Source organism: Dendropsophus ebraccatus, chromosome 6 (genome assembly GCF_027789765.1).
Source record: "Dendropsophus ebraccatus isolate aDenEbr1 chromosome 6, aDenEbr1.pat, whole genome shotgun sequence".
Classification (NCBI taxonomy): Eukaryota; Metazoa; Chordata; class Amphibia; order Anura; family Hylidae; genus Dendropsophus; species Dendropsophus ebraccatus.
The window spans coordinates 21,571,341-21,597,091 of record NC_091459.1 but is presented as its reverse complement, the minus strand read 5'-3'; the positions used below and the strand labels follow the sequence as shown (position 1 = coordinate 21,597,091).

The window sequence follows — 25,751 nt, the reverse complement described above, 5'->3', positions numbered from 1 at the left end:
TTTTTCTGGACAATTTTACCCCAAAATTACAGACAATCAAGCACTTTTAATGGATGTACATGTATATAGATCAAAATACACATTAGCAGTATTTACCATGAAGGGTAAGATGATAATATTTATATACACAGTTGCCCGCTCCAACTCCTCCGGGAGCTTTATAAAAAAAAATCACACATCAGTTTTTTTTTTTACGGACTGGCCAGGAATTTACAAACAGTTGGCAGCCCCGCTACCTTCACGCTTTGGGTAATTTTATGGCCCAAATAAAAATCTATTACTTCCTACTCTATGGCTTTACAGAGTTACCTACTAATCACTTGTCTTACTGGTCGGACACTTTACCACATGTGGTCTTCATTTACTAATGTTTAAAGCGATTAAAAATTCATACGGCAAAAAATGGCAAAACATCTGTTTCCTAGAAATTAAAACCACATTCAGTGCACGGAACTGACCTGTGCCATTGACCTGACAACAGCAACAAGTCAAACCCTATTACGCTGATTGCAGAGGAAGAAGAAAGTATGATGTCATCGATGCCAGATATGAGGTTTATAACACTATCCGTGCACCAGCTGAGACAGCGAATGGAATTATCCAGCCTGTTCATTCTCTACTGAAAATGTTAAACCATGTCTACTTAGTGAATTGCATTGAGTATACTTGGAGTCATCGGATTGCTAATTAGATTACATACACATGATCTATCTTGTAGTGTAAAAATAGAACATAATGAATAATCACTTTTAAAGAAAAAAAAAAATTTTTTAAATAAATCAGCTGGGGTCAGAAAGTTATACAGATTTTTAAACTACTTCTATCTGAAAAAAACAAACAAAACAAAACTCAAGCCTTCCAGTACTTATCTGTAGGATGTGGTGTATTGTATTATTTCCAGTCTGACACAGTGCTCTCTGCTGCCACCTTTGTCCGTGTCAGGAACTGTCCAGAGTAGTAGCAAATTCCCATAGAAAACCTCTCCTGCTCTGGACAGTTCCTGACACGGACAGAGGTGGCAGCAGAGAGCACTGTGTCAGACTGGAAAGAATACTCAATTGTTCGGGGCTAAATTCACAATTCTCATGGCTGCTGCTAGATTCAGTCAAAATCTTGTTGGCTCACAAGTCTCTGTAATGCAAAGCTATTCACCCCACTGCACTCTGGGGGATTTAGATTGTCTTTGAAAATGACAGTAAAGACTGCACTTACCACAAGCTAATCATAGGAGCAAGCTGTGAAGAGACAATGTTGGTATTTCTGAGCTGAAACCATTCAAAACTGTGAATCCAACATGTGTATATTACAAATCATTCAGCTTTTGGCTATGTTCAAACAACATTTTTTCCTCTCCGTTTTTGAAGAGAAAAAATTATGTCCGTCATTTTGAGTTGAAAATGACGTCCGTCATTTCGCAGTTTGGCCGCCCATCAGTGCAATGACGGCTGTTGGCCCATTATTCTAGTTCAGGTGGACTGATTGCCCTTTGGCTGTGTCTTTAATTGAAAAGTCCATTAGATTTAATAGTAAAAATGGTGAAAGGACGGTGAAAAAAGAAAAACCTTGTGTGAACAACTACTAAACAATGTCCGCAGTTTGCAAAAGACGCCCAAAAATAATTGTCATGATCATTATTTTGACATCCTCGCAGATAACGTCCGTCGTTTTATACACTGTGTACATTGGACGCCCATCATTCCATTGACTTGTATTGCATGTATTGCACTGGTCACAATTAAGTCGCGGCAATAACGGCCGTCTTTTTAGATAGAAAAATAAATGTCTTTTCTTCTTTTCTTGACATTGAATGAACATAGCTATTTTATTTCTAACTTAAAGGGGTTATCCAGTGCTACAAAAACATGGCCACTTTCTCTCAGGGACAACACGACTCTAGTCTCCAGTTCAGGTGCGGTTTGCAATTAAGCTCCATTCACTTCAATGGAACTGAGCAGCAAAACCCCACCCAAGCTGGAGACAAGAGTCGTGTTGGAAGAAAATGGCCATGTTTTTGTAGCACTGGATAACCCCTTTAACATTGCAACAACCAAGCCTTTAAAGGCTACGTTTAACACAACGTACTATTTTTCTTAAAAGAATGGCCGTTGTTTTCCATTAAAACAACAGCCATTCTTTTAATACTGCAATGAAATGCATTGAAGTCAATGGAACTTCCATTGACCATTGTTCCATTGACTTCAATGCAGGATGAAAAGGACGGCCATTGTTTTAATGGGAAAACAACAGCCGTTCTTTTCAAAAATAGTACGTTATGTGAACATAGCCTAAATATTTTAGATATGACGAAAAAAGAAGAAGCAGTAAAATACATATCCAGAGTAACATGAACCTCCTTATTTTCACAGTGCCTATTCCTAATGTTAGAGAACTCAACACCTACGATGTTGGAACGAAAACCATGCGAGTGAGATGGGAAGCTGCTCCCGGGGCTACTGGCTATCAGTTGTTATATGAGCCTGTCAATGCTACTGTTCCCTCTACAGAAAAAGAGGTGAGGAATGAGGCCTCACCAGCCAAGCCAAATAAAAGATCACTATTTGTGGCATATGATAATGTGTTTGAGGAAATCTTCTTCCATGGGGCTTTGTACATTAGCCAGTTCTTTTCTGCCATGTGTAAAGCAGTAAAACTTAGATCCCAAAGAACAATTTATTGGCTGGACAAAGGCTCATGGCTGTGCACTCAGTCTGATATTCCTTATAAGTACTCCAAATCTCGTATTCAAGCATTTAGCCATTCTTCTTAAAGGGGTAGCTCACCCCCCCCCCCCCCCAAAAAAAAGAAAAATTCTTTTAAATCAACTGGAGCCAGAAAGTTATAAAGGTTTGTAATTTACTTCTATTAAAAAATCTCAAGTCTTCCAGTACTTATCAGCTGCTGTATGTCCTACAGGAAGTGGTGTATTCTTTCCAGTCTGGAGAGCAGGAGAGGTTTTCTATGGGGATTTCCTGACATGGACAGAGGTGGCAGCAGAGAGCGCTGTGTCAGACTGGAGTTTATACACCACTTTCTGCTGGACATACAGCAGCTGATAAGTACTGGAAGACTTGATATTTTTAAATAGAAGTTAATTACAAATCTCTGGCACTTGCTGGGACCAATTTAATTTGAAAGAAAACATTTGTTAGTGAACTACCCCTTTAACCTACTGGTCTATTCCATAATACAGTTGTGCCTTGGATTACGAGCATTCGTTCTGGGACTGAGCTTGTAATCCAAACCCACTCTTAAACCAAAGCAAATTTTCCCATATGAAATCACTGATATGCAGACAATTGGTTCCACAACCCAAATATAATGATTTTTTATTCTGAATAACATGAAGAACAGATGAAACAAACATTTAGAAACAGCTGAATATGTGATATTATAAGTTATTATACAGTATAGCAATCAGCATGTGAAGTATAATGTATAGTAACTGAATAACCCTGATAACACAGCAGCAGTTTGTAGATACAGGATGGAGCTGCAGATCCCCATAATGCAGTAGCGTAGTACAACAGGCTAGAATAGAGAAGCAGGGCTGCTGTCAGAGGTCTGTGTGGTCACATGACAGCATTGGGGAAGGAGTATGGGTTTAGCATGGACCAATCAGGAAGAGATAATCACAGAGCTGTGCAGGAGGACAGTGACAGAAACTTTTCTATACAGCAGTGTGAATGGCTGAGTGTGAGTGCAGGCACATTATAGCAGCAGTGTGCATAGCTGAGTGTAAGTGCAGGCACATTATAGTAGGAATAGGAGACACAAGAGCTGAGAGATCTGCTATGATTTGGAAGGTGAGGGAGACTTCCTGGGTCAGAGTACAGGGCTGTAGACCCCGCTATGCAGACCATGCCCCTCCCCCACTCCTGCTTTCACCCAGTACCAAAGCAATGCTCCTAAACCAAGTTACAGTTTTGAAAAACTGTGAGCTCTTCTTGCAGAACGCTCTTAATCCAAGTTACTCTTAAATCAAGGTACCGCTGTACCTCAATAAATCAAGGCTTAGTTTTTTTTATCATTTGCATATTTGCATGCTAGTACCAGGTTATATGTATGTATTTATCTAATGGATCACTAATATGTAACATGCATGCATTCATCTAATGTTATTTAGAATGTATTTATCCTCATAATTCCAGGTACGGGTTGGCCCAGCGGTCACTGACGTGCGACTGGAGGACTTATTTCCAAACACTGAGTATACACTGACCCTTTATGCACTTGTTGATGAACTCACCAGTGACCCACTCACAGCTCAGGAAGTCACATGTAAGATTTTATAATATTGGTTACTACAATGAATAAGGGCTTCCCAACTGACCACATTGTAAGATTGAATACGTAATATCTTAGAATAGCCACAGCAATGTAATTTATGGGTCAGATAGGATTGGAATCGGGACTTTTTATGACATTGGCAAACAAAAGGTGAAATATTGATAAATCAGACATATGAAAAAAATCACCTTGAAATGCATGTTCTTGCTTAGGATGTGTTTGACTTTTTTATTGTCTCAAAAATAGTAGCGGTCAACCAATTGTCAAATCACAACTATCTGTCCCAACACTACATGTGAGGGTGGTTTGATGATTTCCCCTTTGGGAGGCAAACCTTAGCGACGGGTTTCAACAGTAACAGCTTTGGTCAACAGTAACGTATATTTCAGTCAGTATTGTGGTCCTCATATTGCAACCAAAACCAGGAGTGGATTGAAAACACAGAAAGGCTCTGTTCACACAATGTTGAAATTGAGTGGATGGCCGCCATTTAATGGCAAATATTTGCTGTTATTTTAAAACAACGGCTGTTATATTGAAATAATGGCCGTTATTTACTGTTATATGGCGGCCATCCACTCAATTTCAACATTGTGTGAACAGTGTTTCTGTGTTTTTAATCCACTCCTGGTTTTGGTTGCAATATGAGGACCAAAATACTGACTGAAATATACTTAGTGTGAACCCAGCTTCAGGCTGGGTTCACACGCTGTAACTGTGCGGCTGTATTTTTTATGCGGCTGTAAATGTGCGGGTGAAACTCCGGCCGTGGGAAAAAATAGACATGCGGCTCAAAACATACGGTCATTTACTTGGAAATCTGGTTCAACTAAAAATAACAAATAAAATGTTAAGAAAGTGATGGAAACACCTCTGGATGCATCTGGGAAAGCAGGGGAAACAGTTTACATGAATCGCTATTACCGGGGTTTGCGATCCTCTGCACTATAGCCGATGTGTCTCATGGTTAATATATTGAATTAATAAAACACATTTTCTGTCTAATAAAGTCCCTTTTATTGTTCAATAATTAAATGTAAACGATTCCATCATTTTGCAATTAAATATACTGTTAAAATAAATATATATATAAATAAATGTATATTTATATATATATTTATTTTTTGACAGTATATTTAATTGCACAATGATGGATTCGTTAGAATTAAATTATTGACCAACGAAACTGAATTTATTTAAACGAAAATGTGTTTTCTTAATTAAATATTAATTAGTACAGGAAACTCCATAAGCCGGTAATTCATATGCCGGCAATAAAGCATTCTGTACTAATCATCACTTAACTTTAATGAAAACATCAAATGTTTCTTCTAATTATGTTATGACAATAGCATTATTAGAAGAAACATTTAGAATTATATGTGCGCTCAGCTGATTGGCTGTTCGGCTGAGCGCACATATAATGAGCCGGTCCGCAGTACAGTGACTTCATTGTGCTGCGGACCAGCGAAGAGACAACATCGGGGTGAGTATAGAGCTCTCCCCACCCCCTCCCCGGCACTGCACCCCTCCCAGCAAGGAAGGGGGGTCACTTAACCCCTTCCTTGCTGGGATGGGTGCAGTCTGACATCAGTCTGGCCCCCTGGGGGTTAAGGGGGATGCAATACATCCTCCCTTAACCCCTTGGGGGTCAGACTGTAAGCAGCGATCTGTAAAGATGCTGCATACTGTAAGGAGCACAACACCGCTCACAATGATGGGTGTTGTGCTCCTGTTTGTGTGTTTTTTGTGTGTTTCTCCCTTTTTGTTTTTCAGATATCGGTATCCTGGGGATTACGTCGGATTCCGTGGACTACGTCGATGACCAGCGTTTTTTTAATGTTTTTTTTAATAAAATGGTCAATGAGGGGTGTGGGGGTGTTTTTATTTGAATAAAAAAATTTGTAAACTTGTGTCTTGTCTTTATTTCTTTACTTTATAGACTTAGTAGTGGAAGCCGTCTAATAGACGGAATCCATTACTAAGTCGGGGCCTAGTGTTAGCCGGTAAAAAATGGCTAACACTAACCCCCTATTATTACCCCAGTACCCAATGCCACCAGGGGTACTGGGAAGAGCCGGGTGCCAGTGGTCCCGGAGCGTCAAAATTGGCGCTCCTGGACCGGGCGGCAGCAGGCTGGTAAGATTTAGGCTGGGGAGGGCCTAAACCAATGGCTCTTCCCACCCTGGTGTTACCAGGCTGCTGTCGTTTGGTTTTTAACCCGGCTGGTTATAAAAATAGGGGGGACCCTATGCGTTTTTTTTTAATTATTTATTTATTTAAAAAAAAAAAACGCATAGGGTCCCCCCTATTTTTAGAACCAGCCGGGTTAAAAACCAAGCGACAGCAGCCTGGTAACACCAGGGTGGGAAGAGCCATTGGTTTAGGCCCTCCCCAGCCTAAATCTTACCAGCCTGCTGCCGCCCGGTCCAGGAGCGCCAATTTTGACGCTCCGGGACCACTGGCACCCGGCTCTTCCCAGTACCCCTGGTGGCATTGGGTACTGGGGTAATAATGGGGGGTTAGTGTTAGCCATTTTATACCGGCTAACACTAGGCCCCGACTTAGTAATGGATTCCGTCTATTAGACGGCTTCCACTACTAAGTCTATAAAGTAAAGAAATAAAGACAAGACACAAGTTTACAAATTTTTTTATTCAAATAAAAACACCCCCACACCCCTCATTGACCATTTTATTAAAAAAAACATTAAAAAAACGCTGGTCATCGACGTAGTCCATGGAATCCGACGTAATCCCCAGGATACCGATATCTGAAAAACAAAAAGGGAGAAACACACAAAAACACACAAACAGGAGCACAACACCCATCATTGTGAGCGGTGTTGTGCTCCTTACAGTATGCAGCATCTTTACAGATCGCTGCTTACAGTCTGGCCCCCAAGGGGTTAAGGGAGGATGTATTGCATCCCCCTTAACCCCCTGGGGGCCAGACTGATGTCAGACTGCACCCATCCCAGCAAGGAAGGGGTTAAGTGACCCCCCTTCCTTGCTGGGAGGGGTGCAGTGCCGGGGAGGGGGTGGGGAGAGCTCTATACTCACCCCGATGTGTCCTCTTCGCTGGTCCGCAGCACAATGAAGTCACTGTGCTGCGGACCGGCTTATTATATGTGCGCTCAGCCGAACAGCCAATCAGCTGAGCGCACATATAATTCTAAATGTTTCTTCTAATAATGCTATTGTCATAACATAATTAGAAGAAACATTTGATGTTTTCATTAAAGTAAAGTGATGATTAGTACAGAAAGCTCTATTGCCGGCATATGAATTAACGGCTTATGGAGCTTCCTGTACTAATTAATATTTAATTAAAAAAACACATTTTCGTTGAAATAAATTCAGTTTCGTTGGTCAATAATTTATTTCTAACGAATCCATCATTGTGCAATTCAATATACTGTCAAAAAATAAATATATAGATAAATATACATTTATTTATATATCTATTTTTTTTAACAGTATATTTAATTGCAAAATGATGGATTCGTTAGAAATAAATTATTGATCAACGAAAGTGTCTTGATTACAAAGAAAATGTGTTTGATTAATTTAATATATTAACTATTAGAGGCATCGGCATTCGGCATCATTGCCGGCTATTTTTGAAGTACTCCGTACGGACCGCCTGTCAATCCACGGCCGCATATTCAGCCGCAAACAATGGTCTTGTTCATTTTTTACGGGTCCGTTTACGATAGGGCCGTAGATTCATACATAGTGTGCACTGTGCAGCCGCATATCCTATACTTCCCAGCATACACACGAACCACCAAAAATACCGCCGCACAATTACAGCCGCAAATACAGCCGCACTCTTACAACGTGTGAACCGAGCCCCAAGGTGTATTTTTTAGGATTTTGCAAAAAAAATATGATGCTGCTGGGGCAGGGGAAAGGTAGAAAAAAAAACTATACTTACCTAGCCCTGGTCCCCTGTTGCTCCTCGTTGCTTCTTCTGTTATACTGGGAACACCGGAAAGAGAAAGCATTGTGGCCAGTGATTGGCTGAACACTTGTCTTGGAAGAAAAATGTGGGCAGAAAATTAGGGGACTGGAAGAAGGTAAGTATAGAATTTAATTTTTTTTCCCAAGCAGGATCTAATTATTATTATTATTATTTTTATTTTTTACAAAACACATCTTTATCTTCTTAATGAAACAACTAAACCTAGACAACGAGACTCAAGTCCACAATACAATCAATTCAGTAATATTGAAATCCAGTCCCATTAGGAGTAATAGGTACTTTGTTACTCAGTATTCCTGTATGTAACATTACTTTACTTTTTAACAGTGCCAGTCCAAGGTCCTGGAAATGTGAGACTCAGAGATATCACTCACAGCTCAATGAATGTCCTTTGGGATCCGGCTCCTGGAAATGTCAGGAAATACATAGTGAGGTACAAAACTAAGGCAGAAGAAGATTTCAAAGAGGTAACGTATACATTTTCCATATACAAAGCATTACTGTATGTTGGATGAACATAATTTCTGTTGGTAAAGAGAACCCACCACAATTTCTGTCAGTCAACTGAGGCTGTTAGTTTATTGAAGTTTTTTTTTTTTTTCAGTTAATTTTTTTTTCTAATTTCTATAATACCTATGAAAAAAACATAAATATTTGATTAATTTGTAATGCCACTGGGTTTGAGCGCTGTACTTTACTGCTGACTTGGTCAAGGCTTCTCTCTTCTGGTCATAGCTTCCGTTCCTGCTTCCAAAGTCTTTGTGTGGTCCATCCTTGTCCCTCCCAGTCTGTACTTTGAGCTTGCTGACACTATGCTGGATTTAAATGGCCAGTGTGTCTCCTCCTATTCTTCCTTCACCTATCCTGGCTCACCTACCCCTTTTTCAGGATGTCCCACTCATTCCATCTTGCCTGAGCATTATTGGTTCCTTGTGTTGCTGAGCAAAGGTGCCTGTTTCTTGGATTACACTTGCCTGTCTGACCCTTCTTTACCATCATTACCAACTCAGACTGTTGACTATATCACTGCCTCATCCCTGGTTCCATTCTGATTCTGATTGGAAGACTTGGCCTACTGACTAACCACATACTGCTTGTGATTCACACTAGCACTGTCTGGTTCTCAGGACTAGAGATGATCAAACACCGGAAAAAGTTAGGTTCTATCGAACTCAAACCTTGTCGAACCTTCCACATTTTATTCCCGATGCCTTCCCGTTCCATGGGGAAGGAGCATACAGCCCGAGTACCGCCTGGAATTCTGGGATACAGCCTAGGTAATAGGCTGTATCCCGGAATTCCAGGCAGTACCCGGGCTGTCTCCTCCTCCCCCACGGAATGGGAAGGCATTGGGAATCAAATGCGGAAGGTTCTACAAGGTTCGAGTTCGATAGAACCTAACTTTTTCCAGTGTTCGATCATCCCTACTCAGGACCAGTCGCTACCCATAGCAGCAAAAGTCCAGCTTTCACATCCCGGAATGGGATCCTGGAGGGTAAAGACCTAGAGGGCACTGAGACGTCACTCCATGCTGTGGCCAAAAGTCATAGCTATTAGGTAGCACAATGTGTCCACATCTGGTGCCCATTACCTAGTTCAACTTTCTTCACAAAACTTCACAATTTTCAAAGGAACCATCCATGCTTTCTGCCACTTCATACACTCGAAGTTTTGTTTGAGGACCATATATTGCATAGAACATAGCTAGTTACCATCCTATCTCTGCCTGCTGTGTATCTATAGTTATCATTGTCATGTTTTAGGTGGAGGTGGATGGATCAAGGACAAGAACTCCATTAACTGACCTTTTCTCAGAAACAGAATACGATGTCAGTGTTACTGCAGTGCTGCAAGATGGATTATCGTCTCCACCACGTTTTACACAAGGCACCACGGGTATGTAGAATTCACAGAGCATAATACTCTACAACACACTATAAACCCATATAATCAAGATATATCTTCTACTAATTGCTTAAAGAGGAACTATCAACAGGTTACACGAATCTAACCTGTTGATAGCCCCCGAATGCACACGGGGCACAGAGGAGGAAGGTAAGAGACATACCTTGGTGCCATTCCCGTGCAGTTAGTAGTTGAATTCACGGCCCGGAACACCGTTAGACGCACTGTCCCACCTCCATTGTGCCCGCTCCATTGATTATCATTAGATGGGGCGGGCAGGTCGGATCGGCGCTCTTTGGGTGGGGCAGTGCTCCTAACGGTGCTCTGGGCTGTTGGTTCAACTACTAACTGCAAGGGAACAGCGCAGAGGAGGAAGGTAAGAGACAAACCTTCCTCCTCGGCACCCCGTGCACATTAGGGGGCTTTAGATTCCTCCAACCTGCCGATAGTTCCCCTTTAACATTCTTTTAAATTTGTGCTGTAGACTGTGTTATTAAAATATTTATATATGATAGAACAGATGATATAATCTTTCTCATGCACGTTTCACAATTTATATTTAAACAACTATACTGGTAAACAAAATTTAAAGAGCCATGACTTACTCAGTTCATGCTTAGGACCACAAAGTCGTCAAATTACCAGTAAAACAACAAGGAGCCTGTGTATAGACCTTGCTCATCCTCAAAGCTGCAGCTTTTTCTTTAGGAAAATTCCCAAAGAACGGCAATAATTAATGGCACTAGAATAGTAATATGCCAAAACGATATACTAAAATCATAGCATGATGGGCTATTTTAACCTTAACAGCTCCAGTGCCAGCACCAGTCAACCTCCGATTTTCAGAGATAACTAAGGACAGTTTTAGAGGGACCTGGGACCATGGCGCACCCGATGTGGCCTTGTATAGAATAAGCTGGGCACCCGTCGGACAGCCGGAAAGGAAAAAAGAGGTAAACACTCAGCCTCATAGGAACCTTGAAATGAACTTGTACCAATGTTTGTCAGTCTGAAATGTGTAATTATGTGATTACAGACTATTCTGGAAGGAGAAAAGAACAGTTTGGTATTTGAAGAGCTTGATTCCGATACACCGTATGAAGTCTCGGTGACGGCTATTTACCCTGATGAATCTGAAAGCGAAGATCTTATAGGAGTTGAGAGAACATGTAAAGTCTTGTCTTTCTTAGAATACTGTTTGATCTATGTGCTAAATCAAGTGATACTATCATGTTGCTATGTATGTTTTATCAAGTTATACTAATATACTTCACTTTTTTCTGTTCCTTTAGTACCAAAGATTCTTACTACGACTCCAAGTGAGTAAATGTGTAATACCACTGTTAAACATTGACTATAATCTGCTGAATCTCCTGCATTTAACCATTAGGTCCCAACCCCTTGGCACCATTAGCCATGCATTTATAGTGCTGACGGGAAGGACTTTTTAAGAGCCGCCATACATTTACAGTGCTTTCATTGTGGGGACTTAAAGAGTATGTCATCTGTAGCAGGAGCTGCATGTAATACACGGCTGGGCTCCTGCTTCAATGGCTGGGATCAGAGTTAACTTCAATTTAGCCATGTAACCTTTAAATGACCAATTCAATGCTTAAAGGAGAAGTCCGGCCATAGTCAGGGAAAGGGGAGAAAACGACAATCAGAGATTGTTTACCTCCTCCTATGCCCGCGTTGAGCGGCAGGACCGGCCTTGTGATGATGTCACGACTTTGGAAAATGCCTGTCTCGGCTAATGGACAGCCTGCTCAGTCAGTCAGTTATTGGAGTGGCATCCCATCCCAGTCACAGACTGGCTGAGCGGGTTGTCCCAGAGCTGCCATCCATCACTGCTAAAACATGGGGAGAGGTCAGTTAACATTTATTGTTATGTCCCCCTCCCCCCCCGTGCCCTACCGTTTCTGAAAACAATGTTGTCGCCGGACTTCTCCTTTAAAGGGGTTATCCAGTGCTACATAAACATGGCCACTTTTCCCCTTGTCTTGTCTCCAGTTCAGGTGTGGTTTGCAATTAAGCTCCATTTACTTCAATGGAACTGAGTTCCAATCTGGAGACAAGAGAGGGGAAAAGTGGCCATGTTTTTGTGGTCTGTGGTGTACAGAGGCAGGAGGCTCCATCTCTTACCTCATTACCCCTCATTATACAAACCCCTGAGAATGGCCCCCAGGTTTGCCATATTATTACACCTATTAGGTTCAGCCAGTGGTAAGGCCCCATGGGACTTATATATTATAGCACACAGCACATGTTCCTCCTCCCAAGCCTCATTTAGGCGTAAATCATGATCCAAATCTGCACCTGCTGGTAGCATATGTAGATTCGGTACACTGGGCGCCCGGCCGGATTTAATGAGTGGTGTGTGCCTCCTAGCTAATCCGTCGGGGGAAAAGGGGGCGGTGCCTAATTTAAGACTGGTGTACGCCTGTCTTGATAAATCCCTTCCCAATGTGTTTGAAGAGCTTCATCGATAAAATGAATATGGGCTGAATATTAGTACAGCAGTATATATTTACATAGTATTGTATGTGGATTGAGAATGTTATCAATATTTCACATTTACTACTCTAGGTCCAAGGAACGGTCCCCGTAACCTGCAAGTGTATAATGCAACGTCCAACAGCTTGACTGTGAGATGGGACCCAGCCACCGGCAGAGTGCAGCGATACAGGATATTTTACCAGCCTGCAGTAGGAGACGGCGTTGAACAAACGGTAATTTGATAAATCAGTATCACACTGACAGAAAGTACATTCACATTAACTGCATGTTATTACATGGAATACAAATTTGGATCAGTGTGAAGAACGGGCATATACAGTATCCAAAGGTTAAAGAAGCAGTTCACAAAAATTTTTGTGAGCCCCCCCGCTAGGAGCTGGTGCGTATACTCACCGCAGGTGATCAGTGTCCCGCTCCACTGTTTTGATTCGGTCCCGTGGCTCCATTCAAATCCGGCACGCACTCACGTCATCCACTGCTGTGACCCCTCTTCTTTCTCCTGTGATTGAACGTCCGTCATTCAATCACAGGAGACAGAAGAGGGGTCACAGCAGCGGATGACGTGAGCGCGCGTCAGATTTGAATGGGGCCGCGGGACCTAAATAAAGCCATGGCGCAGAACACCGATCACCTGCGGTGAGTATACGCGCCAGCACCTGGGGGGGGGGGGCAGTAAAACATTTTTGTGAACTGCTTCTTTAAGCCTTTTTGTAGGTAATTAACAGCTAAAATATCAATATATTATAAATCTTTCAGTAATGTTCCCATCATAATAAACTGCTGCTGTTATGACAGTAAAGCTAGGGTTTCTAAAAACGAAGGAGCATCTAGCACTGGTTTTAGTGAGTTATTAGCTTAACACAACCTGCAAAGTAAATCAGTGATCTGATACAATTAAAGGGGTACTCTGGCAAAAATCTTTTTCTTTTAAATCAACTGGTTCCAGAAAATGATATAGATTTGTATAACTATTTAAAAATCTCAAGTCTTTCCTTACTTATCAGGTTCTGTATGTCCTGCAGGAAGAAGTGTTCTTTTTAGTCTTGCTCAGTGCGCTCTGCTGCCACCTCTGTCCATGTCAGGAACTGTCCACAGCAGAAGAGGTTTTCTATAGGGATTTGCTACTGCTCTGGGCAGTTCGTGTCTCGGATAAAGATGGCAGCAGAGAGCACTGTGTCAGACCGAAAAGAATACACCACTGCCTGCAGGACATACAGCAGTTGATAACTACTAGACAACTCGAGATTTTTAAATAGAAGTAAATTACAAATCTATATAACTTTCTGAAATCAGTTGATTTAAAAGAAAAAGATTTTTACTGGACAACCCCTTTAACGACACAGATTTTATTCAGCACTTTTGCAAACTGTAAAATTCTTCCGGCCTATAGAAGAACACATTGTGTGACTGGAGGAGAGGCATAGGGCTTTTAACTTGTTTTCCTAACTCTCAGCAGATTCCTCTATACTTTCCAGGCCCCCTAAATAAGTTTTGTCAAATCGCTTGCTTATTTTTTTGGCCGTCCTTCTGTTCCTCAATCATGTATTTAGATGAACAAGGTTTATTTCCATTTGCTTTGGATACTGTAGCGTGCCATTGGCAAAGCATGCTAGTGTTTCCATCAGGGCGGCGAATGTCATAGCCAAAGTAAAACGCTGCAATATGCACAGGTCACAGGATGGCATGTAACAATTTAGCGTCTTTCTAGAGAGGAAATCACTTCCTATGGAATTTTAAGCTAAATATAGAAAATTAAAGCAGGAATTCATTCATTTTATGTGCCGTAGCATCAAAGATGGTTAATATTAAGCTATTATTTTAACCCCAAACCCCTGACTAAGCAAGCTATATAGGGAACTGCAAAAAAAGCAAAAGAAATTTGAAAAAAAAAATCTGTACTTTGTATCAGCTAATAGCATAAATGCGTACTTCAAAGCGCTCCCAGCTGTTCTATAAAATGCATCTGCTGGAAGGATGACGATAAAATGTATTTAAAAAAAAATAAAATAAATCAAAGGCATGTTAGTGAAATCCTGTGAGCTCAGCGGGCAATACTGGCTTTTTCCCATATTAGCCGTCATGTTTATTCAGAGAGCAGAAAACTACATTTTTATGCCATGTAATAATAGTTCTCAGGCGCACAACCATAGTGCAGGGGGGAAAAAAAGCTCAAATCAGATTGCTTTTTACTTTAGAAAGAAACTAGTTGATAAACTATACAAACTCAGTGTCTTACGTTTATTACATTGATCAAATATTTTTATAAAATATTAAAGGTTACCTATTGGAGAGGAGCGAAGTTCGCAAATATTCGCGTGAATTTGCGAATATTCACGAATCGTATGCAAATGAATCTCATTAAAACAGGCAAACCATAGTAGCTACAATAATGGGACTATTACAAAGTAGCGATTTTTTTCAACAGCTGTTGCTGTGGCACTGTCAAAATTGGAAAATGTCGATCAGCCTGTCAATCATTGGTGGATCAGCCGCGTAATATCAATTTTCAGCCATGACAGCAGTGGACATTGGTAAATGACCAGACAGTTAGGTATTAAGATGGACACTGTGTTCACTTTGACTTCCTATAACGCACACCCAGCACCCAGTGACTTCCTATACTGTACACCCAGCACCCAGTGACTTGGTATAACGCACACCCAGCACCCAGTGACTTGGTATAATACACACCCAGCACCCAGTGACTTGGTATAATACACACCCAGCACCCAGTGACTTCCTATACTGCACACCCAGCACCCAGTGACTTGGTATAATGCACACCCAGCACCCAGTGACTTGGTATAATACACACCCAGCACCCAGTGACTTGGTATAATACACACCCAGCACCCAGTGACTTGGTATAATAAACACCCAGCACCCAGTGACTTCTTATAATGCACACCCAGCACCCAGTGACTCTGTATATTGCACACCCAGCACCCAGTGACTTGGTATAATGAACAACAGTCACCCAGTTACTTGGTATACCGGACAATGGCTTCACTGCTCCCACAAAAAACCACCCACAATCCACTCTCCTCTACTCTCTGTCCCTATCTCTCTGTATCTCTCTCCCTGCTGCAACCTGCTCTCCACTATACTGTACACAGCCGACTGGCCGCCTCCAGGAAGCCAATCACCTTATATAAAGGGGGGGGGGTGCTGACATCACTGTGGGGTTTGCAGCTGATTGGACAGGCGCTAGGGATTATGGATAATACCTTGCTCCTGCCAAAAGACAGTTCTAAAAACATGCTTGGGGTCCGGTTGCTGAGACCCCCACCAATTGCTAGAACGAAAGGACAGACGCACTCAGCAGCGCACGCTTTGCCTCTTCATCTCTACTGTAACTGCTAATACAAGCGCTCTACAGAATTATAATGGAAGCCTATGGAAATTCTGGCAATTCTGTCTACTGGAAGTTCCATAGGCTCCCATTATTATTAGTGATGAGCGAATACTGTTAGATCGAATAGATATTCGATCGAATAGTGAGATATTCGAATATTCGATATTCGTACGAATATCCCACGAATATTCGAAATATATTCGATAAGCGCTCAAATCCCCCAGCTTCCTGTTTTACCCTCCAAATGGTCAAATAGATGTTTTTCACTAATCGAATACTTGTTCCCATAGACTTTAATGGGATCGAATATTCGATCGAGTATTTGCGGGATATTCGTATGAATATTGAATATTCGAATATCTCACTATTCGCTCATCACTAATTATTATATACATAGAAGTTCAATAGGCTCCCATTATAATATACATAGAAGTTCCATAGGCTCCTATTATAATATACATAGAAGTTCCGTAGGCTCCCATTATAATATACATAGAAGTTCCATAGGCTCCTATTATAATATACATAGAAGTTCCGTAGGCTCCCATTATAATATACATAGAAGTTCCATAGGCTCCTATTATAATATACATAGAAGTTCCGTAGGCTCCCATTATAATATACATAGAAGTTCCATAGGCTCCTATTATAATATACATAGAAGTTCCGTAGGCTCCCATTATAATATACATAGAAGTTCCATAGGCTCCTATTATAATATACATAGAAGTTCCATAGGCTCCTATTATAATATACATAAAAGTTCCATAGGCTCCCATTATAATATACATTGACGTTCCATAGGCTCCCATTATTATACACATAGAAGTTCCATAGGCTCCCATTATAATATACATAGAAGTTCCATAGGCTCCCATTATAATATACATAGAAGTTCCATAGGCTCCCATTATAATATACATAGAAGTTCCATAGGCTCCCATTATAATATACATAGAAGTTCCATAGGCTCCTATTATTATACACATAGAAGTTCCATAGGCTCCCATTATAATATACATGGAAGTTCCAAAGGTTCTTATTATAACATACATTGAAGTTCCATAGGCTCCCATTATAATATACATAGAAGTTCCATGGGCTCCCATCAGAATATACATAAAAGTTCCGTAGGCTCCCATTATGTAATACATTGACCTCTGCACAAGTCACAAGTCATATGCCATAGAAGTCAATGAGTCAGCAACAGATTATTGTTTCCTGTGGTCCATGTGGCATCTGTGAAGACAGTTTACATCTGTGTCATTGAGGTCTGTCGGGAGCGAACATTGGCGTCCACTGTACAATGGATCTGCTGGAACTTCATCCCTCATATAATATGTGTAGTGAATTTGGCATCAGATTTTTTTTAATTTTTTTATATCAAGTATGTTATCAATAGTATATAGCCCCCCTGTGCTCTCCCACAACAGTATATAGCCCCCCTGTGCTCTCCCCCAATAGTATATAGCCCCCCTGTGCTCTCCCCAATAGTAAATAGCCCCCCTGTGCTCTCCATAATATATAGCCCCCTGTGCTCTCCCCCATAGTATATAGACCCCTGTGCTCCCCAATAGTATATAGCTCCCCTGTGCTCCCCAATAGTATATAGCCCCCTGTGCTCCCCAATAGTATATAGCCCCCTGTGCTCCCCATAGTATATAGCCCCCTGTGCTCCCCAGTAGTATATAGCCCCCTGTGCTCCCCATAGTATATAGCTCCTCTGTTCTCCCCCATAGTATATAGCTCCCCTGTGCTCCCCCATAGTATATAGCTCCCCTGTGCTCCCCCATTGTATATAGCTCCCAGTGCTCCCCCATAGTATATAGCTCCCCTGTGCTCCCCCATAGTATATAGCCCCCTGTGCTCCCCCATAGTATATAGCCCCCTGTGCTCCCCCATAGTATATAGCTCCCCTGTGCTCCCCCATAGTATATAGCTCCCCTGTGCTCACCCATAGTATATAGCTCCCCTGTGCTCCCCAATAGTATATAGCCCCCTGTGCTTCCCAATAGTATATAGCTCCCCTGTGCTCTCCAATAGTATATAGCTCCCCTGTGCTCCCCCATAGTATATAGCCCCCTGTGCTCCCCCATAGTATATAGCTCCCCTGTGCTCCCCCATAGTATATAGCCCCCTGTGCTCCCACATAGTATATAGCCCCCTGTGCTCCCCAATAGTATATAGCCCCCGTTCTCCCCCATAGTATATAGCCCCCCTGTGCTCCCCAATAGTATATAGCCCCTGTTCTTCCCCATAGTATAAAGCCCCCTGTGCTCCCCAATAGTATATAGCCCCCGTTCTCCACCATAGTATATAGCCCCCTGTGCTCCCCCATAGTATATAGCCCCCTGTGCCTCCCAATAGCATATAGCCCCCTGTGCTCCCCAATAGTATATAGCTGCTATATAACATTGAAAAAACCAAACACTTACTCACCTAGGTCCACGCATTCCTCTTCTCTTCCCTCTTGTGGCCGCACTTCCTGCGGTCACAAGAGGCTGCACTCCCCTTACCCTCGCGCCGACGCTCCAGTGACGTCGGGCGCTAGAGGGAGAGTGCGGCCTCTTGTGACCGCAGGAAGTGCGGCCACAAGAGGGACTGACAGGGAGGGAGCCAATGGCTCTCTCTCTGTCAGTGTCGCTGCTGCTGCAGCGCTGAAGCACCGCAGCAGCAGCGGACGGGGGCAGCGGCGGACGGGGGGGGGGGGGCCCTGCAGGGGGCGCCATGGAGGGGTAAGTAGATTACCCATCCATGGCGCTCCCCCCTGACAGGCTGGTGGCTGGAGCCCTGTGCGACCGCATTGGTCGCACATAGCAACGGCCGGCCTGCTCGGGGGGGGCCCCTTTAACCAGTGGGCCTGGTGCACGTGCACCATGTGCCCTCTGGTTAAAGCAGCCCTGACTATTGCCTAGGATAATCTTCCATTGATATTTTGTAATGCATTGTGTATTTGCTTGACAATTCATAACTCCAGGGTGTTCTGCTGCTTTATTTTAATGTAATTGTTTTTTTTAATGTAATAAACAATAGAGTATATTATATCTATAGATACGGATTGTCCTTTGTAGGTGTCTATATGACATATACCGCCTGGTCAGCTATAGATAGCATTAGTACACAGCAGTTGAGAGAAAATGTTGCCATTAATTGTGGAATGCGGGTCTAATAAATATTTCATGTTTTTTACAGTCCAGAGTAATTTTAGGTGTTTTTCCCATAAAGTTAATGAAAAGTTTTGAAAGAGCTTAGCCCATATCAGTATAAACAGTTTACAATTTTTTTTGCCTCGAGGTGTCTTTAAAGCCGGCCAGATGTTTTCACAAAGTTTATGAAATGTCCTTAATAGCCACACAGCAGGATGCTAAGCTAGTTTGTAGTTAAATGTAAAAAAAAAAAAAAAAAAAAAAATTATTGGTAGCACAAATTAAATGTACATTGTCAGCTGTTTTCTTTTTTTTTCAATTGATTATTGGGGATAATAATGCTAGGATCCATGCTGATCAGAAACAAATATTTAAAAAATCACATTAGGAATATGTCTATTCTCAATCCTTAAAGGATTCTCATGGGGGCGGAGGGGATTTCTGAGGAAAAAGAACAAGAGAACGTTAGATTAAGGGAATTAAGGGACAAATGTAATTGCTCCAGTTAAAGTGTATGTACCACTAGTACATCGCTTTGTGTTTTTTATATGGATAGATCAGCACAGGAGCGGGAATGCCGGTGCCGCAGTCCTTTTTTTGAACTGCCGACTTGTTCCCGCACATGGCACTGGCCTATTCCCAAGCAATGGCCTGGCATGAAGAACTTGGGGCAGGCTTGCTGGCCTCCAGTGTGATGACACCCCCTCCCCTCTGTGACACTGCTTCATTACAATCAATGAAGCTGCATTACAGAGGGGAGGGGAGATCCAGCGGGCCCACTCCCACTGCTTCATGCCCAGACAATGCTCGGGAATGGACAAGTGCTATGCGCAGGAACCAAGTGGCAGTTCAAAAAAAAGACTGCGGCACCCGCATCCCCACGCCGGTCTGTTTATGTAAAAAACACAAAGCGATGTACTAGTGATAGAATCACTTTATGCTAATTAGTTTGCCATGAAGCACTCTAGATGATGTGCATATATAAAATTATAGATAGGCCATGTTCACACAACGTCAAAAATAGAGAGAAGGCGGCCGATTTTCATATTTAAATTAACGTCCGTTTTTGCTGCGATTTAACTGACTGCAATGGCAATGTATTGAAGTCAATGGGAAGACGGACCTCCAATGCACACAATGTATTGTATAACGGACGTTTTTGCCGCGGGCGTCAAAATAATCAACATGATCATTATTTTCGGACGTCTTTTGCAAACAGCGGACGTTTTTATCAGTAGTTCACACACAGTCTTTCTTTTGTCACCGTTCTTTCTCCGTTTTTACCATTAAATTCAATGGACTTTTCAATTAAGCCGCATCCAACGGCCAATTAGTAATCCCAAACTAGAATAATGTGCAAACAGACGTCATTGCACTAAGGGGAGGCCAGGCTGTTAAATGACGTCCGTTATTTTAGACTCAAAATGACGGACCTAATTTTAAACGGAGCTGAAAAAACATTGTGTGAACAGAGCCATAGATAGATAGGAGATAGATAGATAGATAGATAGATGATAGATGATAGATAGATAGATAGATAGATAGATAGATAGATAGATAGATAGATAGATAGATAGATAGGAGATATCTGATTCCTTATCTCAAGCATATATAACCAATATGGTCAGATCCACAGTATATAATAAACCTGTTATATAGCAATTCTTAGTATTGCTCATATAGCAATTTAACAAAATACTGAAACAGGATCCAAAAAAAATGAAACAGGATCATTTCAGGTTATACTCGTAACACAAAGACAAACAATGCACAGTGTAAAAATATGACAACTAGGAACTAAAAGTCATAGCCCTAGAGAAGAAGCGGAAGGGAAATATATCTCCCTTCTACTCTTCCCCTATATTAGACAGCAAAGATTTTTCTTTGAACCATCAGCCTGAGCATCTGGAATCTCACAAGACCAGAAGCCAGAATGAACTCAGATAAGCAACTCGCTGAGTGATCTAAAAAATAACTAAATAAATATTTATTTCACAGTCACATTAACTTACATAACCCGTAAAACAGTTAACATCTGTACTTGTCAGATATGAGGAATTTTAGATAGCAAAATATATTTAAAGGGAATCTGTCGGCTGTAATTCAAGTTCTAATCTGCTGACACTGTTAGATAGCTGTTTAGGGAGACACATGGTACCTATCATATATCAGTCTGTGCTTCTGTAGCATAGAAAATGCTTTTTATTATATTGTACATAGAGTCAAAGAGGCTTTCCTGAGCTCCTGAAGTACAGCAAGCTGCAAAACCTCCTTACAGTATGTTGACATCACATAGACTCAGAGATCTTTGCCGGAGAATACCGTCATCTGCCCAAAGAATTGATACGTCAACTCGTCAGCAAATATCATTGAGATGACTAAAACTAGAGATGATATGTTTGTGTTATTTTTATCCTGTTATTATTATGCCCAGGTCAACATTTTGCTTGCTAAATGTATTACGTTAAAGGGATCTGTCACTAGGTTTATGTGGCCTTAAATGAGGGCAGCATAAACTAGTGACAGAAATGCTGAACAGATCGGTGTATTACTTACATCATTCTGTTTAGCCGTTCTCCTAATATGCAGGAGAATGGGGTTTGTGCCACACCCCTACCCCAGCTCTCTGCTGATTGACAGTTGACTGCCTATAAACAGCATGGATAGATAACTGCCAATCAGCAGCTGGTGGGCGGAGTTTTCTGCTGCTCATAAATATACAGGGCTACTGAGCTCACAGACGTAATGGAAAGGACTAGTTAGTATCCATGTTATTCAGGAGGATATCTCTAGATCAGCTGCACAGAACAATGTAAGTGATACATCATTCTGTTCAGCTTCTCTGTCACTAGTTTATTCTACCTTCAGATAGGACAGCATAAACCTACTGACAGAGTCTCTTTAAGAGTTTGATGACTTACAGAGGTTCTTTATCCATGTACCTCACTACTATGTGACAACTTTGTTTTCATGTCATTGGTTTGGGCCAGTATGGGAGCAATTTGAATCCATTTGTTATCAGTTTTACATCAGGTATCAAACCCAACCAGACTTTCTGTTACCTTGCATATTTTCTATTTCACAACTTTTACCTCTATTTGGATTTATGCAAGATGGCAGAATGTTATCTCTTTTATCTGTGTTTTTTTTTACGGCCAATAATTAGCTTTCTCTTGAAGTTGTCTCCAGCTGCTAGTAAAGCACATTCTTACTGTTGAATTTGTATCTATAAATGCTTGAAACTATCCAGCACAAGACAGTGACTATTGGCAGCACTTCAGCTCCGTTACTGGGCTTCTGTCTCATAGAGACATCTCCGCGAAAGTTAAAAGGTTTATTTGTGAAAATTTCCCAGCTGTATAGATCAGAACGGGACAAGGCACTTTCCTTGGAAGTCTTTTTATAGTTATTTTATTTGGTAAAAATCTACAGCCCTATAGTCTTGGTAATGTTATTGATGTGCAGATTTTTTTTTTTTTTTTTTTTTAAGAATGGGTAGGGGCATAACTAGAAATGGCTGGGCCCCTTAGCAAACTTTTGATTGGGGTCCCCCTTGACCGACTACTACGCCATCAACACAACCAGTTCTACACAGGTTCTGTACACCATATAAATTACAGTGCAGTTATATTAAGTGACTCACAGGGGACGCCTTCTCTGATCAGAGTTCTTCCTTTTTTATTTTCTTCTCCATCTGCCCAGGGTCATTATGAGAACTTCTCCGAGCCACAAATCCACAGAATCTGCCAGACAAACATATTAGGCTCCTCACTCTGGCACCATCCTCATCTCTCTACAAACTGCACATCTGTATTATCCCTTTTACGCCCTTATTTAGTGGGTAGCCCGGACACTATGCGATCCCCCTTATAGTATTTGCCTCCCTCTGTGTAGCGACCTTATAGATGGCCCCTTGTTCAGTCTTCCATATAGATGGCCTCATGTGCATCTCTTTCAGAGCCCCCCTCAGTGTTGTCCCCTATAGTAGATGACACCCTTTGTGTATCCCCTATAATATATGCCCAACCCAGTGTAGTCTCACTATAGAAGATGACATTCTCTGTGCATCCCCTATATTATATGGCCCCCCTCTCTTTAGACCCTCCTTATAAATTGCCCTTCTGTGTAGTCCCACTATAGGAGATGCCCCCCACTATGCATCCCCTATTGTATACGCAACCCCTGTTTAGTCCCCCTTATAGATGGCCCCTTTGTTGTCTCCTTATAGTTGGTCCCCCTCTGTGTATCCCCTATAGTATATGCCCCCCTGTGTAGTCACACTTATAGATGCTCCCCTCTGTGTAGTGCCCCTTATATATGGCCCCCTATGTGTAGTCTCTCTTATAAATGGCCCCCCTCTGTGTAGTCTCCCTTACAGATGACCCCCCTTTGTGTATTCCCTCTTATAGATGGCCCTTCCCTGTGCATTCCCCCTTATAGATGCCCCCCTCACTGAGATACCTGTTACCTGCTCTGCCCTGGAATCCCTGAACACCCCAAGGGGATACCCCCACCCCCAAACCCCAAACAGCTGCAGCACCCGGGAGGCCTGCTCGGTCACTGAGTGCTTCATGCTATATCAGCTCCGGGGACCCAGGCCACAGGCTCCCAATGCAGCGGGGCCACATAGCAGCTGCTACAGCGGTAGTTCCGCCTCTGAGAACAGGATCATTTCCACAAAACTAGAATTACTAGAATATATGATTTTCCAGTGAAGAGTTATATCCTTGTGAACAGCGATGTATCTGTGCCATAAACTCTTTTCCGCCATAGGAAACACGGCTTTTGAGTCATGTTAAGCGAATAACAAGAATACTAAATTTCACGATTGTTACCTTACTTCCACATAATTCTGAATTGTGAACAGACGAGAAGTTTTATTTGGGGTTTCAGGTCGGGAAATAAATATTATTGCCAACCTGAAGCTGAAACTGAAGCTTGACTGGATTCCAAGTAAATCTAAGGCCCCCAAATCCTCCCTCTAAGATTACCAGGCTTTGTTCTGTGCAGAACTGTGTGTCTGGATCCTATATAATGGCACACAGGCTCATTAATAGATTTCCACTATAATTCACTCAAATTATTCGCAAAAAGACACAAATAGCTGAGCAAATGGCTTTTGCTAAAATATTTGGTATATAAAAAAAGATCAAAACGCATTCATCTTTTTTAACGTACACAAAAACCTAACTGACCTTATATTTGTGTACATAAAAAAAAAAAAAACGATTGGGCATTGATCTGTTTTTTTTTTTTTTTTTATAATGTAAATCAATGGAAAAACGGATCAAAGCAGATGCACACAACTGGATCTGTTTTTCATCCTTTTTTTTTTTTTTTTGCAAAAACATATGAGAAAAACAGATGAAAAATACATTGTGTGAACCCAGGCTAAATCTAATGGTGCTGCTATATAAATATCAGGATATCAGTGTTTTCTCCAAAGCAATGGGTTCTGGGAAAAAACTGCTTCTATAATAAGGCCACGTTCACACAATATACTGTATATTTTGAATTAATCATGGCTGTTGTTGCGATTTACAACAATGGCCGTGATTAATTCAAAATATGCATTGCGATGAAATCAATGGGATCCTCAACTGGTGCCAGAAAGTGCCAGAGATTTGTAATTTACTTTTCAAAAAAATCTCATGTCTATGCTGTATGTCATAGACATAAACATAGATATGTAGGGCATACAGCAGCTTATAAGTACTGGAAGACTTGAAATTTTTTAACAGGAGTAAATCACAAATCTTTTGCACTTGCTGACACAAGTTGAGTTAAAAGAATATTTTTTTTGCTGGAGTTGCCCTTTAAGTTAGGTCACATGTGAAAAACCAGCCATATACACTAAGGGTACTATTGCACGGAACGATAATCGGCCGAACCGACTGATTTAGCCGATTATTGTTCCGTGTAATAAATACAACGATCAGCTGATGATTGTTGTCATCGACTGATCGTTTATATAGGTTTGAACCAATAATTGCCGGGCACCGACTGCGCATCGCTACGTGTAATAGTGGTGCGCGGGCGCGACTGACTATTCACATTACCTGTCCAGGCTGCAGGGCTCCTCTTACGGTCTTCTCACCGGGTCCTGTGCGCTCCAGCTTCAGAGCGGCCTGTCTTAGCTGACAGGCTGCTCAGCCAATCACTGGCCGGGACTGCCGCGGCCAGTGATTGGCTGAGCGGCCTGTCAGCTGAGACAAGCCGCTGTGAAGCTGGAGCGCGCGGGACATGGTGAGAAGACCGTAAGAGGAGCCCTGCAGCCTGGGCAGGTAATGTATAAAGTAAAAGCAATTGGTAACGATGTCCCTGCAGCCCTTGTTAGACGATAATCGGGCCGTGTAATAGGCCCAGTAGACGAGTGCCAATCTAGCAGATCGGCGCTCATTTACAGTTAATATCAGGCCCCCATCAGCCCATGTAATAGTACCCTAAGGGAAATCAGACACAGTATAATCTAGTGGGATGAGAAACTCACACCCTAATGAGTAGGGTTTTAGAAAACCTGACAATCTCAGTAAATCTGGGCCATTGTCCTTTGT

General features: G+C 41.8%; 1 protein-coding gene across 3 annotated transcripts in view; it reads left to right on the top strand.

The window, feature by feature from the left end:
• Positions 1 to 25,751, top strand: part of COL12A1 (collagen type XII alpha 1 chain) — a 168,693-nt gene that overhangs the window by 72,584 nt on the left and 70,358 nt on the right. For all 3 annotated transcript variants that reach the window (XM_069974643.1, XM_069974646.1, XM_069974644.1), the window contains 8 exons: positions 2,367 to 2,512; positions 4,149 to 4,278; positions 8,602 to 8,741; positions 10,038 to 10,170; positions 10,990 to 11,132; positions 11,216 to 11,348; positions 11,472 to 11,498; positions 12,766 to 12,908. In XM_069974643.1, coding sequence (XP_069830744.1) covers positions 2,367 to 2,512; positions 4,149 to 4,278; positions 8,602 to 8,741; positions 10,038 to 10,170; positions 10,990 to 11,132; positions 11,216 to 11,348; positions 11,472 to 11,498; positions 12,766 to 12,908 — 995 coding nt within the window. The remainder of the gene's footprint in view (positions 1 to 2,366; positions 2,513 to 4,148; positions 4,279 to 8,601; positions 8,742 to 10,037; positions 10,171 to 10,989; positions 11,133 to 11,215; positions 11,349 to 11,471; positions 11,499 to 12,765; positions 12,909 to 25,751) is intronic.